A 12,332-nucleotide genomic window follows, 5' to 3' on the forward strand; every position below is an offset into this window, starting at 1 on the left:
CAGGATCTTTCTGATTTAGCTTACTGAATTCAGTTATCCACAGCCAATTTTATCCCCCACAAACCTCTCCCAATGCATCCAACTTCCAATCCCAGATCTGCCACAAATCTGGCCAGCTTGTTTCTTCAGCACTTTATAAACATGCACTCATCCATATGTTCAATAACTTATCTGGCATCACGTAACTTAATTTCCTCCTCCACTCCTCCCCGCCCTCATTTCTTGTACTTAAGTCTTTGGAGCAGAGATACCTGGAAATCTCAGGCATGGGCTGCAGTGAGGTTCTGAGAGAAGCCGAATTTCAGAAAATCCCAACTATGACAACTCATAGGTCTTCAGTGAGTCCCCTAGTGAGCTGGAATCCTTCCTTTTCCAGAAGTGGTCCACGGTGGGAAAGTCATTTGTCTGGAGTCACATGGCTACTCACAATCCTTTGCAGGGAGAAATGTGGTAAATTGATAAAGTTAGGAAGCTTTGTGTCAGAGAGCTGGACTCCTTCCCAATCAAGGAACACACTTGCTGGGTCACTTTCCAGAGCTTCATTTTCTTCTTGAACCCAGTGGATGCAGGGACGTGCTCTGTGACCCATCAGGAACAGGTCTGCTAGACACAGGATGGAACTAATCCCAGACTGGAAACTCAAAACATAGTCCCTGAGGAATAATACGGAGCCAGAAGGGGAGAATATTTTTAAATGTTCCAAGAACATTTTAAAAGCTGGGGACTTAAAACCTAGAAATAGAGAGGGGTGTAGTAAATTTCAGGGACCTGATTTTCATCAAAAATAACTCTGGTGGCACAATGATTAAGCATTTAGTTTTCAGCCAAGAGGTTGGCAGTTGGAGCCTACCAGCTGCTGCTCCATGGGAGAAGGATGTGGCGGTCACTTCTGTCAGGATTACAGCCTTGGACCTCTCATGGGCCTATTTTACTCTGTCCTTCAGGGTTGCTATTGGTGGGAAACATAACTATATTCCCTATATTAAGAAAACAGAATCACCTTGCATCTGAAAAGTTGTCTTGAAAAACTAACTACATGTTCTGAGTCCCTATAAAGTCAGAGGCTTCAAGTTAGTGCACTGCATTTCTTCATTTGTTCACACACTGCAAATACAGCCACATTTCAGTTTATGGTGCTTCACAGACATTGCATTTTTTTTAAAAAAAAAACAATTTCAATGGTTGTGACAACTCTGCATCAAGCAAGTCTTTCAGCACCTTTTTTTCCCAATGGAATGTGCTCACTCATGTCTCTATATCATGTTTTGCTTAATTTTTACAATATTTCAAACTTTAGCAGTGATATCATACACTTAATAGTATAGTGTAAATATAACTTTTAGATGCACTGCAAAGTTAAAAAACCCCACACTTGTATGGGTTGTTTTATTGCAATATTTGCTTTATTGGGGTAGTCTGGAACAAAAGTCTGCAATATCTCCAAGGTATGCTTGTGCTTTTAAGTACGAGAACAGAGTTCTCTCTCACTAACTGCCCTGAAGATAATCCAAGCTAATGGTAGTAGAGAGATCAGTGGTGGGAGAAAAAAAAAAGACTTTCCGTTATATCCTTCCAACAGGGCAACATCCATCCCTAGGGTCCTCCTGGCTTCCAGACTTGTGGTACTGTCCAGAGAACAGCACCTAACAGACAAATGCCAGGTCTGAGGAATCTACAACTACTTAGCTTTCTTGGCTAACAGTCCCTGGACACCCTCGTCCTTAGTAGCAACCACTACCCCAGATTTTCCAGCAAGAGATTTATCTTGTAGCAATTTCCTCACCTAACAGGGGAAAACCATGCTCTAGCTTCTGAGTGGGCAGATCTTATGTTCTCCATTTAAATTTTTTCTCACTTTGATTTTGACCAAGTCTCACCCTTGGACTCAAGAACTCTGGGACCTATCACCTCTTATGGATGTGTGCATCAAATCTAGATGTCTTTTGGAGCTAAATATAATGTAAACGAAGGACTGTATAAAATATTACTTATATGCATGAAACACAACATACATAAATAATAAAAATATTAATTAAAAATCCCAACCCAGAACAAACCAGATGTCCACCTCCAACTTTATAGAGTTTACAGGGAGGCAACAGTGGTTTAAATCAATACTCCTCTCCTGGAAGGGAAACCTCTCATGTCAACAGAAGGAGAAGTCAAGGGGGAGAGGAGGTGGAAGTTAAGACAGATATGACACATGCTTGCCAGCAGGTGGTTGAAAAACCTCAACATTTGTCTTGCACATTATAAAAAGAACTTTCTAGTGGAAAGATAGAAGGTCGGCGAAGGAAAGGAAGACCCCCAATGAGATGGACTGACACAATGACTCTGGCAATGGGCTCTAGTGTGTCAACAATGATGAGGGACGGCACAGGATAGGGCAGGGTTCAGGTCGGCTGTTCATACGGTCGCTATGAGTCGGGCTTGACTTGACGTCACCTTAACACCAACAATGGAGCAGGTTATCCTGTAAGGTGGCAGGCTCTATAGAAGGCTCTGAATGTCATCACAGAGCAAAGGAAACATCTGAATGTCATCACAGAACACAGGAAACAGATTAAGAATCTCTGGCAGGTGGAAGTAGACTGGGGAAGGTCACAGGAAGGAAAGCCAGTTCATCAACCTCTGGTCGTGTAACTATGGGCGTATCATCTCACCTCAGGGAACCTCAGCTGTCTCATCTGTAAATGGATAATGACTGACACTCAGAAAACATCAAACATTGATTATAGGCATTTATCATCATCTTAAAAGGGGGTATTTATCTTAGAAAGAAACTCTGACACTGAAAAGAATTCACACAGCAGCCAATCCAACCGCTTTGGGCCTAGCACACAATGTTCAGGCTAAGGCAGTGCGGGGACCTTCTCGGCCAAAACAAAATACTATGGCAAATTCTCTGCATGCTTTTTACCTCTGACTCAGCTGTTTCCCAATGATAAAAATCCGAGCTCACTAAAGATGTGCCAAGAAACTCTCCAACCAAGACATATTAGCACTGATGGAGTAGGAAGACATGGGTACTGCAGGGTCCAAAGATGGTAGAACTGGCAGGAGACTGCCACAATATCTTCTTCAAGCCCTTCATTTAAAAATGGAAGCTAAAGACATAGAGACAATACCAAAGAGCTAGTCCTCGGCCTGGCTCCTACCACCTCCCAGTCTTCAGACTTTCTGCTTCCTCCTTCTGCTTAAGAAAAGTGACCTTTTACTCTTACAGTTCAGGTTCAGAATGTGAGAGAACCAAAATCCTCTCAAAATCTGACTGAATAAACCCATAAAAGATTGGGGATTCAAAACATGTCTCCTCTGGAGATACTGCTAGGAATCCCAAGAGACCACATCAAATTGTACTTCAAAAATCTGTTCTTCTCCAGCTAGATCACCATTAACAAGTGAGGATTCCTTCCCGTTAGGATTCCCAGACCTACAGTCAGCTTTCATTGATGTAGTTAAAAATGTGTAAGGGGGACCAAAGCACCAGTGAGGAGAGCAAATTAAAATGCATTCTGACCATCTGGGGTTGCATGCCATTTCAAGCCACAGGTATTTTTAGGTAGGTTAATGGGCTGAGTTATAAAGCATTGTCAAAAAAACCTAAAAACCTTGAGCCATGTGCATGTGTGCCTACATTTTTTTAAATTTTACTAGATTTTTAAATTGTTAGATCTATTCTTTATACTTAGCTACTAATATTTCTCCCACACGTTCCTTCATTAAGTTTCATACAATCATTCCCATATATTGTGTGTTATAAGATTAATTACCATTGGACAATGCTCACCATTACCTGGTCTTTTCAGGTCCCTGGAGGAAACAGCCCAAGTATCTGACTACAACCATACTGATTGAGAAGTTGTGGTACATTCACACAATAGAATACTACACAGCACTTAGAAGCAACGATTTTGAAAAATACTACATAACTTGGGAGAGGCTGGAGAGCATTGCTGAGTGAACTAGCTCAGTCTAATAAGGTAAAATAATGCTTACACATTTTGAAGTGAGTTCTCTCTGAGGTCTTTTTTGTCCAGCAGCGATCTTCATAGAGACCTCTCTAGGCAAAGATGAGGTACTATTTACCCTGCTGTTGTGTATTATGAAGTCACACAGCAATTGGAATTGGCCAATAACTGACCCTCCAGCACATTTCAGAGGCGGTTAATCACACAGGAGACTGCTCATCCTTTTCCTGTGGAGCAGTTGGTGGATTTAAACTACATGCCTTTGGGATTGCAGCACAGTTGCTGACCACTAGGACAACTCATCCTTTTTTAAAGAACTCACATATCTCCATGTAAGAAGGATCTGAAAGTGCTGTCTAACTTTTCTCCATGCTCTAGCCCATCCATGTCAGTCCCTGGGGAGATAAACAGTTTGAATTTAGTCTCTAACAGAAAGGTTGACTGTTAAGAATCCACCTAGTATTGGAAGAAAGGCCTGGCAATCAACATCCAGAAAATCAGCTATTGAAAATCCTATGGGGGACAGTTCTACTCTGACACGTAGAGGGTTCTCAGGAGTCAGAGCTGACTCCACAGCAGCAGATTTGGGTGCTTTTTTGGGGGTTTGTATTTCTATTCCACTTCTGAAGGGAAAAGATGAAGTAGTCTACTCTTGTAGTTTATAGTCTTGAAGACTAAAGAACAATTCTACAGTCCCACAGGATCACTAAGAGACTTGATTTAATGGCAGTGGATTTGGTGCTTTTAAAATATTTTGGTAAAGTGTCAAGAGTCTTTCATCTGATCACACAGGACGAACACAAGATACAATATCACAGCAATTTAATCTGGGCCAAGCATCCATGTACATACCACCCACAACATAAGCTCTCCAAATGTGTCCTGTCTACCCAGGGCAACTTCTGTGTGCATGTGATTCTCAGCATGTTCATGCAGCCCATGCTACCCTGGTCCTTTCACTTCGGACCAAGAGTCCACACACAAAATAGATCCACAGCCCTTATCAGCAGTACCACATGGAGCTCAAGAGTGTCTGCAGAAGATTCGGTCCTTCTCCAACAAACTCAATAATTTTAAATAAAACTACATCGAAAACCCTAGCAACGGTCATTAGTTCAACATCTCTATGGCCAGAAATTCCCTGCCTCGCTAATGAAGAAAACAGCAGCTGGTAAGGCTCTAAAACAGGGTGGTGGGTTTTAAAGATCTATGTCCACCTGAATCCCCTCTCTTGCTTCCAGCCAATACGAGGATTTACATCCCCGCTACTCTGGCTGGAGCATGGAAATGGTCAGGAAAAGGTTTATGGAAGGCTGCAGAAGTCATATGCTCCATTAGCTGTCGGTGGAGGGGAAGAGGAGAGGCCCGAACATCTGATACATCTGGGAGTAGAACTGCAGAGATGGGAAATGTTATGTAATTAAACTCGGCTGGCCTGTCCTGCCTGGGGAATGTGAGACCCATCAGCAGTGACCTCTTCCAATCAACTTAATTGGCCCAATCTCGCCAAGAAAAGCAACAGAATTGGTTTAGTGCCTCATGGAAATAGCTCAGCTTCTGCCTATTTATGGCCACTGAACTCAAAGAAGGCCTCCTGATTCTGAGCCAGGAGTTGACAGCATGTATTAACTTCTAGGAGGATTCGGAAGTTTCACGGGGTTCCATGCCCCTCTGTGCCTCCATCTTTGTCTCTAGGAAGAGTAATTTTAAGTTACACCAATCCAAAGCCCATACACTCTGGTTAGGAAGCAGGTTCTAGCCTGCAAAGAACCACAGTCTAGAGAGAAAACAGGCTAAGTAACAGGTTACTATTAAGAGCAACCCAGCCTGGGGAGCTCTGGTGGCCTAGTGTTATGAAGCTGTGCAGCAATCCCAAAGGCACAGTTCAAATACACCAGCTGCTCCCTGGGAGAAAGATACGGAATCTCCTCTTGTGGGATTAAATGCCTCTGAAAATCCACTGGAGGGTCAGCTATGTGTGGGTTCCAACTCCATGGTACACAGCGACAACAACTCATTATAATAGGGAACTCTGGGAACCAGCGGTAAGGAGTTATGCTGCCAACCCAAAGGCAGGTGGTTCAAATCTACCAGCTGCTCTGGGGGTGAAAGACAGGCAATCTCCTCCTATGTCATTAATAGCTTCTGAAAAACCACTGGAGGGGCAGCTATGAGTCAATTCTGACTTGATGGCAACAACTATAACAACACATAACATAAGCTCTACAAAAGTCTCCTGACTACTGTTTTCTCTGTTCTCAGAATCCTATTAGTTTGGCCTTGTGGTTAAAGAACAGGGGAGTGTCTATCTCAGATAATGTGCAACATTGATTTCTGGACCACTTTTCTTCTGAATTGTTCAAAGACCTTTCATGGATATAGATTTCCATCAACTATAATCTATATTTGGCTACCTCCATTTTATGGATGAGTAAACTAAGACAGCTATAGAAAGTTCTATGTACTCTGTGACTGATAGAGACCAAGAATATTTCTTTTATCACCTTTCACTAAAGGGGAAGAGATCTAAAGAATTCATTTTTGCAAGGAGTTAGCTAGCTAGAACTTCATTCTACAAAAAAAAGAAACTGAGGGTCAAAGAGATTAGAAAACTCTGAGATTGCTATAAAGTAAAAGAACTAGACAAGAATCTAGGAATTCTCTGTTGGGAATTATTTACTTCAGCACACTGTCCTCAAAAGTACTTATTACCAGATTTTCTGACCTGTAGCTACATCCTTGCTTCGAAAATGTCTGACAACTATAAACTATCTCTAGGTGGCATAGTACATAAAGAGTCAGATTGCTAACTTGAAGCCACCAGGTGCTCCACTGAAGAATGATGGGCACTTTCCTCCGGTAAAGATGAACAGCTTTGGAAACTAATGGAGGGTCTCTATGTGTCAGAAGTGACTTGACAGTAAGGATGTGGTTTGGTTTCCTCTCTTAAAGAATTAAATTTCTCCCCCCAAAATGGGTAAAACCTCAAGATGGCACAACTATAATTTCACAAACTAGTTACAAGGCAAGTAAAAACCTTTTAAAGACATACCCTCACAGGATCAAAGCCTAATAATAGGGGTTCTCTATCACCTGGTGCAGCGAAGTAGGTGCATGCATTACAAAATGTAGGTACCCTCAGTCCCACTCTGATCCTGTAGTCTTCCTAGTTACTTTAGGGTATGAGCCCAGCCAATTTCGCTATCCTCTGATAAAGAAACATTCAAATGAATACCCAAATGTTCCCCAAACCTATAGTCCTTCTTTTACATACATCATTTTTAGAGAGCTTCCAGGCAATTTTCAGCTTTCTTCAGACACAGAAATCCTGCAAAACCTTTGCAATGCATCCACATTAATCTGTCACAAGAGCTAGAGTATACACTCTTCCTCTCCTCCTAGCTGACTTTTTCTTAGCTCCTCAGTTACTTGCACAGAGATATATGCAAACATAAAGGGATACATATGAGCACAATGCCTGCTTTCGGTTTAGCATTTTCTTTGTAAACTAGAAAATCTGAAAGATTAATAAACATTCTCAGTCTCCGTCTATCACTTTGCACTTTTCCAGCTCCTGCTGGTAAGGAGAGTACTGTACACACTCAATCCTCAAATGTTCAGGGTCCCTGCATTCTAACCTACAGCACAGCAACTCACAACCCCTATGAGAAACAGCATCCTCCTCAGCACACAAATCCAGATATTAAGTTTATCCTCACGAGCCCATTTTACTAAATGAGATATAGTTAAGTCAGTTTCCTATTGACTCCTGAGATCTAGAAACATCCCCAGAAATTACATGACAGACCTTCAAGAAACCTCAACCAGTATGCAACTCTCTCCATTCCTCCTGGCAAAATTGTAGCAGTCAGCTGAGCCCCAAAAAGGACTTTTCTCCAGGGCACTGTGCCATGCTCCAGGACCAGCACTGGGCTGCGCATCCAGTAGGCATTCTCTAACTTTTCATTCACAATCAACAGTAATTGGTGCCTGTGAATTACTCTATTAAATAAGAAACCCATTGTTGTTGGGTACTGTCTAGTTGGAACTGACCCATAGCTGACCCTCCAGTGGATTTTCAGAGGCAGTCAGTCACACGAGAGGAGACAGCCCATCACCCAACAGTACATATAGGTGCATCTCTGCTACAGGGCATGAAAATTCTATTTCTCCACCCACTCCAATCTTGAACACACATCCTTCTCTCTTTCTCATCCAGAACCAGTGCACAAGGCCTCTTCTCTTTAAAGGTGCAAACTTTTTCCTAAGCCTTGTTCGATTCTCTCCTCTGTGGAGAAAACAAACAAACAAAAAACAGAGGAAAACAAAAAGCAAAATAGCAACTTCACTTTTGTTCCAAATGCCTGTTCTCTTCAGAGTGTCTTGAATTCCCACTTTTCAATACCTCAGGAGCCTCAATGCCATCCCAATCAAAATTCCCAGCGCACACTCATAAAGTTCACACTCTGCTCACTTTGAGATAATCTTTCTCAGCATCCCCCTCCATTCCCTGGGTAATCCTCAGGTCCAGCCCTCCACATACATTCACCTTTCTCTGCTTCCATCTCTGTCTCTCTCTCTCTCACACACACACACACACACAGAGAGAGAGAGAGAGAGAGAGAGAGAGAGAGCGCTACCCTCCCACACCACATCCACCCAAGGATGTCTGCACAGGCATGCAGGAGCCATCTGTCTCCACACTGCACCTCTCCTTCTGACACCCTTCACAGGCACAGATTTCCCATCAACTACACCTATGTTCCTCACATGCTTTCGACGCCCGCTGCTCACACATGTCTAATCTGCAGACACCTTGGAAACATAATGCTTCCACGCACAGAGAGCAGCTCCTGCACTCTTGCCCCTCCACACACACACACAGACTTTCAAAACCACTCTCCTATCTTTCCAGACCAAACACAAAGCTCTCCCTCCACTGAAATGCAGACCCCATTCTCCCAGAGACACCTCCTTTCCTTGCAGCTACAGTACGTCCTCATCAACGCAAAAATCTCTCTCTGCAATAGAAAGCTTATTCTCCCTGCGGCAAACACTGCAACCCTTCTACTTTCCCCCAACACTTTTACAGAAGCCTGCTTTTTTTCCCCATCTCTCCCTCACTTCCAACTTCATGCTTGAGCCCAAATGTTGGCAAAAGGATTTGATCCTCTGAAGAACTCTACCCCTCAGCTTTCTTTGTGCACCATGCCAGCAAGGAATTCGAGGGTCTGAGGGAGGCAGGCTGGCTATGCTGTGAATTTCTTCGTCTCAGGAAATAGAATCCATTGAAAAGTTCTTTCTCAGTTACAACTTTCTTCCAGCCTGACACGGACGTGGAGCAAACAGCTTAGGTGGGCTTTTTTGTTTGTTTTTCCTTGCGTGCTGTTCTGCTGAGCGGGACAATGCAGATTTTTTTTTTTTTAAGATTTTAAAAAGCAGATCTCCCAGCACTTCTGTAATCAGACTGCAGAAGCCACATCCAGCCGCTTTTATTTTCCCCTCCCCTTTCCCCCATCCCGCGCCCGCCCTTTTTCACACACATAAACAAGTCCACGGGAGCACCCCCGCGTTCTGCAAGCACCGAACACGCACAAGGGTTACGTCGTGGGAGTTTCCAAGACTCGGGCCCTGAACCTGTCTGTCTCCCCGCCGCCAGAGGTCGAGCAGACACAGTCTGGCTTAGGGGGTCCTCTACCTGGAGTCAGGGATCCAACTCGAGGATCCTTTCTAATCCACCGCCCTTTCACTCTGAGCCGCGCAGGGGCCTCAGCTCAATGCATCTGAGCTCTACACCAGGAAGGCGGCAGCCAAAGTCTGGCAAAGAAGGGGCGCCTGCCAGCCGCGCACCTACTCCAGGGAACGCCCCTCCCCCACCCGCGCCCCCCGCCAGCCCACACACCTCTTTGCCCGGGTCTTCCGCTCCTAGGGGTCCCAGATTTCATCGGGCGCATCCACCAGTGAGCAGAGCTCTGGGGCAATGTGGCAGTTTGGTCCGTGGTGGGTCTTCTTAGCTCTAACTGGTTGCCTGACTTTTCCCAGCCTTCCCACACCTCCGCCTTCAAGTTCCTAGAACGAGCTCGCGGAAACCGCGAAGCAAATCTTCCCGGATGGCCGGGGTCGCAAGCCTGCCGCTTTCAAACGGTGTCCCAAATGGGCGAGCAGCGAGCAGAGCCCCGACATCTGCGCGGATCCCCGGAGTCGAGCGGCTGAGAGGGTGGGGGCAAGTCCAGATCAGCGAGGGGCGCGCGGGGCCGTTTCCAAGGGAAGTGTTCGCGGAGACTCTGGGACTCCAAGTGCAGGTACCGGAGCGCCAGGCGAGGAGTGCCAGCTCCCCAAACTGGAGAGCGACAGTCTAGGTCCGGAGCTCACGTCCCCTCCCCCAGCCCACGCCCGGGCCCAGGGGATGGGAGGTGAGTGGAGGCGCCCGCGCTGAAGGGAGCAGGGTGAGGGGCGCGTGCAGGGAAGCGGCCGCTGCACCCTCACCTCCTCCCGGCCCGGCGGGGTCAGCCACCCTCTTTTGTTACTGGGTGCGTAGGGAACCTTCTCCGGAGCAGACGCACATAGGGGAGGCAGTGCTGCTAAATCCCTTTCCTGTCCTTCCGTCGTCCCGATTTCCCCTCGCCTCCACCCCCATTTCTAATCCAGGTCCCTTAAACCTGATCACTTTCCCAGATTGAGGGCCGATTCCTGGGCAGCCGAGAACGAGAGAGAAGAGGTGAAGAGTGTGTGAGTGAGTGTGTGTATGTGTGTAGGAGGGTCGTAGCCCCTCCAGGTCTGCAGAGCCCAGCACTAACTTCGTGCAGGCACAAAACTGGGGAAAGTGAGTGCGTGCGGCACGGTGGGGGTGGGGCTGGGTGCAGAGTTGGGGGCCGACTCGGATCTCGGGCCCCCCACGCGAGTCCTCGAGAAAATTCCCCCACACGTGGCCCCCCACCCCGAACCTTCCCACTCTCCGCGCCCACCTCCCCTTACCGTGGCAGAAGTAACCATGGCATCCGTGTGACTGTTTCCAGGGACATCGACATGAAGAGAAAGGTGGATGCGAGCTTGGTCATTCAAAGTCCCCCACCCGACCGCCACCACCACCCCACGGGGGGAAAAGAAGAAGAAAGAAAGAAAGAAAAGGGGAGAAAGTCGTTGCGTCCGGCTCTCTCTCGCGGGGGCCGTGCGCGGAGCTGTTGGGTAGGGAGCGGAGCCTTCAACTCTGAGTCCCGTGAACATAATCTGCGCGGTTATAACCAGCCAACCCGGCCAGATGGCTCTGCGCTCAGCGCCTTAACCCCTTGCGCGCCGCACCGCGCCGCCAGCCCCCGCGCCCGGCCTGCCGCGTGCCTCGCACGCCTGCGCCCCAGCGCCCCGAGGACTTCGATCAGGGGCCCCAGTGAGGGTCAGGGTCATCTTCCAGCCCCTCTTCAAACAAACAAAAAACCAAGTAAACTTCACCGCACCCTCCACTTGTTCTATTCCCCCCATTTCCTCTTTCAGAGACCCAGGAGAAAACGAAATATTCGGCTTTTCACTATATTCTATTCGTTAGTGTGTTCAGTATGTATTATCTGTTCTTCCCCTTGAAAAAGGTTATCTTTTTTGGTTTTAATTTAAGTGCTTTTTGCTTGTTTTTAATGAGGGTAGGCTGGCCTTTCTTGCCCCTCTCCCCTGGCGGGTTGCATCTGAAGTGTAAACCCCTCCTCCAGACTCCAGACTCTTCCAGCCTCAGATCTCTCCCCACCCCCTAGTAAGCTCACCCAGCCCTCTAACCCCCATCCCACAGCAGGAATACTACCAAGGACCCTCGCTCCCCAGCGAGCTCTCCACTCCCGGGACTTGGACTGAGAGCGCAGAGCAGGCAGTCAAAGAAGGTCAGGTCACCGAGGGATGGGGGAGGAGGACCGGCCGCCTGGGTCCGGGGTAGAGAGGGTGTGTTAGCTGAACGTGGGGGGAGTGGGGGATGGACCAGAGCCTCCCTTTTCACCCAGCCTCCAACTTCTTAAGCCCCTTCCTTTCACGTGAGGACCTTGGGGCCCTGCCGCTCAACCCCAGCCCAGCACCCACGGTCTGCACGCGGGAGACAGCGCGGGAAGCTGAGAAAGCAAGCAGCAAACAAACCTCGGAGAGCCCAGAGAGTATCGCTCATTTCCCCACTTGTAGATTCAACTAGAGAATAAACATCTGGGGAGGGGGCCCCAATCGCTTTCGTTTTGAGGGCTGGACTTTGCAGAAGAGTAGCTGTTAATGTTAGGTGCCCATTAGCCCCTGTTTGCTCAGAGGGCCTCTTTAAATTTACCGAGCTAAGTCATCTTGTTTTCGCTTATTTACTGTCTGTAGAAGTGGGGTGAAATACCATGTAAGGAGGGCGAC

The 12,332-nt window shown here is 46.8% G+C and overlaps 1 protein-coding gene across 1 annotated transcript in view; it reads right to left on the reverse strand.

Moving 5' to 3' along the window:
• NTF3 (neurotrophin 3) overlaps positions 1-11,173 on the reverse strand; it is a 91,804-nt gene extending 80,631 nt beyond the window's left edge. The window contains exon 1 of the mRNA XM_006891291.1: positions 10,947-11,173. Coding sequence (XP_006891353.1) covers positions 10,947-10,964 — 18 coding nt within the window. The 5' untranslated portion in view covers positions 10,965-11,173. The remainder of the gene's footprint in view (positions 1-10,946) is intronic.
• Between the last annotated feature and the right edge of the window lie 1,159 nt (positions 11,174-12,332).

The sequence above is a fragment of the Elephantulus edwardii genome, unplaced genomic scaffold (assembly GCF_000299155.1).
Source record: "Elephantulus edwardii isolate Elephantulus edwardi_28Jun2011 unplaced genomic scaffold, EleEdw1.0 scaffold00096, whole genome shotgun sequence".
Classification (NCBI taxonomy): Eukaryota; Metazoa; Chordata; class Mammalia; order Macroscelidea; family Macroscelididae; genus Elephantulus; species Elephantulus edwardii.